Source organism: Oryzias latipes, chromosome 5, assembly GCF_053564925.1.
Source record: "Oryzias latipes strain Hd-rR chromosome 5, Olatipes_Hd-rR_3.1".
NCBI classification, from domain to species: Eukaryota; Metazoa; Chordata; class Actinopteri; order Beloniformes; family Adrianichthyidae; genus Oryzias; species Oryzias latipes.
In genome coordinates this window covers 33,892,582-33,895,858 of record NC_136241.1, presented here as the reverse complement: position 1 = coordinate 33,895,858, position 3,277 = coordinate 33,892,582, and the positions used below count along the sequence as shown (strand labels likewise).

Below are 3,277 nucleotides of genomic sequence, written 5' to 3'. Positions count from 1 at the left end.
GCAGTGTGTTTAGGGATTTTACCATCATAAATAAATCCAAAATTGATACTCCAGTAAGTGATAAACTAAAGCTACGGATACTCCTCCTCGTCTTATACCCAATAGGATTTCTATTTCTGACCTCATTCAAATAAAAAATGACTTGGGGCTGGGATGGACTGTTTAGCTCTCAGATAATTCAATATTAAGAGGAAGCTGCACGCTTTATGCAGCGATCTGACATTACGGAGCAATATTTGCATTTGGTGCTGCAGTGGACTTCTGCTCACCAGACGTTATGTATTTTAATTTAGCAACTTCAGTTTTCCTTGTGCTTAGAATTCAGGCTTCATCTCAAGGTTGGTCAGACGAATGATCAATTTGAGCAAAGGCGTAGGCGGGATGAGTAACAATGGGCTGGTGTGGCTTTGTCGTAATCGGCCGGGGTAAATCTTTAACCCGCCAAAGGTCAGATCAGCTCGAGCCATGGCGGAGGAGCCATAAAAATAATCAGACATGTGAAATGCTCACAGTGGGATTTATGAACGTCTCTTTACTGCCTTGTATAACCCAATACCTACTGATTAACCCATGAGAAAAACTTAGTTCCTGTTTGGGGTCACATGACGGCGGGCTCAGGGGTTTAAAAGGAAGCCTTTTGAAGCAGGGGAAGCAGACTAACTGAGCTGAGCATCTGCCGACAACACGAGTCTGACAATTACAAGACAAAGACTATGAAGGCTACCATCGCTACTGCCGCCCTCCTGGTCCTGGCGCTGGGGTTGACCTCTGAGGCCGTGCAGGTGGAAGTGAGTGTCTCTCTTGGATTTGAGCGTGACTGATTGGTTCTTGATGAGGCTGCCCGCCCAGATAATGACATGTTCTGCTCATTTGAGAGGCAGCAACTAACCTTCTGATTTTACTCTTTCAGGAAAACGGACTGTCCTTCTCCCTGGAAGCGGTCAGCCGGCTTCAGGAGCTCGCTGAGAGCAGAGCCATGACGGGACAACAAAGCCCCCGCCTGAAGGCCAGCACCTACTCGCTGTGTGCGGACCCCATGCTGCCACAGGAGTTCCTGCCCCTCTGTAAGCAGAGAGCCTCGCAGTCGTCCCTCCTCAGACTGGGTAAGCTTGACGGTGAATCTCAGCAGCCCTCCTGGGCGTCAGAGGCGTGGCTGAGCTGTGTTTTGCCTCTTCCAGCTGCCGTTCCCCGTGACCTCTGTGAAATCTGCGCTTTTGCCGCCTGCACTGGATGCTAAGCCCCGCCCGCGAGCCCGGGGAAACTCCTGCAACGCTTCAAGCTCGTGCTTCCTTTTCCATCCCTCTCACAACTGTTTTCAGGAAAACTCCAGTCGTTGTGCATCCTGTTGTGACGAGGCGCAGACAGACGCCCCAAAGTTCGGACTCCACCACCTCCTGCATCTGATTGGATGCAGCTTTCAGGCCAAAAAATGTCCCCAAAAACAACAATCAGACAAAGAAAAGTTTTGTAAACTGTTACTTTTTGGAATTTATTTTTTTGAAATCCTAAGCTTATCTATTGTCATTAGACATTAGATTGTTACATTTTTCTGTCTGCTTTATATATTTAAAGACCTTTTTCTTCTTTGTTATTATTGGTATTATTAATAAAACGCTTTTAGAAAACAGGAATTGTGCTCTTTTTCAAACACCACATCCAACTTTTTTTCAAAATGTTTTTTTTTTTTTTTATGTGATGAATTCAGAAACAGAAAATGAATCCCAGTATTTACTGGCATAAATTTTCAGTCATTTGCATTCATCATAAAGTCACACGAGTGTAAATTTCTCCGAGTCGTGTGGTGAAGTCCGGCCAAAAACATAATGGGAAACATTTACGCACCCGCTCAGGCTTGCACCTGCATCACAAAGCGCAGCATCTGCCCCCTTCACACAGAAATATGCATCATGTCAGCGTTCGCGACCGTGAATAATTCATTCTACACAGCTTAACAGCCTCATCATGCACATAAAGTGTCTGGTTAGAGCGCAGTTCATTCACAGCGGCAGCGCTGACACTGACGATGAACTTGGAGCTTTCTGCTGCAGGATGCAGACTTACAGTCATCATGAGGTGCCAGCGAATCAAAGCAGGTCTCTCCAGACTGAAGAGAAAAGGACATTTTGGTGACCTTTTTTCTTTGCATGAAGTATTACTTTAAACTAATTCAACCCAACCATCTTGTAAACCTGCAAAATCCCTGTCGGGGTCACCGGGTTGCTGGAGCCTATCCCAGCTACTGTTGGGTGAAGGTGGTGTTCGGGACGCCAGTGCGTAGCAGAATAATGAAAACTAATTTCTTAAAATTTTAATTAAAAGACAAACAAACATGTTTTTAATATATATATGTATATATGTATATATATGTCACACAGTATTTATTGTTTTAGTAGTTGAGAAGTAGAGAGGGAATCAGTACACAAAATGGCCATAAATCTTGGGGCCATCGCATAATAATTTCCTTTAGTCATTATACCTGACATTTGTGCTTTGGCTTCATTAACGCATTGGGAATTTCTTTTTAACCTCTGTAAGAGATTTTGGCCCTGTTCTGCTGTCTCTTCCGCTGTGATGTCATCACTTTTTTGGAGGAGGGGTCACTATGTCAAAAATCCTTTTCCCGTTTTTGAGAACCAGCTGATCCTTCGGTCCAGGACTGACGCTGCAGGGCAGAAAAAAAGAAACGAAGCATGTTCATACATTGAACGAGTTTCTGTGAAGGATCCAGTTCGAGACCTGTAGACATCACAATAGCTGTTGTGATGTCACCAAAGCACACATTGTGCAACTGCACCGGCTGAGTTACATAATCTAATTTCTGTGGAGAAATCCACGGGATTAACAGCTGTCTGAATCGATTGTAAATTCGAGTTGATCTCATCAAAGTGTAGCTATTAGCACGTGTTGCTAAGGCCTGTGTGTCTGCGTGTCTGTGTGTGTGTGTGCGTGAAGGTGTCTTCCGGGCCTAATTGATGTTATGCCCCTTTTTATGTCTAAGGGACCCTAGAGGAGCATCACACATGTGAAGAACATTCACGTTCTGTTAGAAACCGTTTGGATCTGCAGGAGTTCAGATGGAAAGCAGACGGAGAAAAAGACCATTGTTGTCTGAGACAGAACTCTTGATTTTTGCAGCTTGGTTGAGATTTATCCAACATTTCTTTATTTTATTTTTTTTTACTTTTCATCCTTGTTGCTTTGGTTTCAGCAGACGGTAAAGTAAACCATTTATGTATGGAGTGATATTCTGCCACCACGTTCCACACAAAACTTTCTA

The 3,277-nt window shown here is 44.1% G+C and overlaps 1 protein-coding gene across 1 annotated transcript; it reads left to right on the top strand.

The window, feature by feature from the left end:
* The first annotated feature begins 629 nt into the window (after positions 1 to 629).
* si:ch211-220m17.5 (guanylin family protein) lies at positions 630 to 1,627 on the top strand. Its single transcript, XM_004084132.5, has 3 exons — positions 630 to 788; positions 911 to 1,103; positions 1,179 to 1,627. The coding sequence occupies exons 1-3, from the start codon at positions 714 to 716 to the stop codon at positions 1,235 to 1,237; spliced, it is 327 nt and encodes a 108-aa protein (XP_004084180.1). The 5' UTR covers positions 630 to 713; the 3' UTR covers positions 1,238 to 1,627.
* Positions 1,628 to 3,277: the final 1,650 nt, after the last annotated feature.

Excerpts from the sequence above, each read along its gene's own strand:
- si:ch211-220m17.5 (XM_004084132.5), top strand. The coding sequence starts at position 714 with ATGAAGGCTACCATCGCTACTGCCGCCCTCCTGGTCCTGGCGCTGGGG. Across the intron at positions 789-910 it reads CTGAGGCCGTGCAGGTGGAA|GAAAACGGACTGTCCTTCTC; the intron begins GTGAGTGTCTCT and ends TTACTCTTTCAG. Across the intron at positions 1,104-1,178 it reads GTCGTCCCTCCTCAGACTGG|CTGCCGTTCCCCGTGACCTC; the intron begins GTAAGCTTGACG and ends TGCCTCTTCCAG.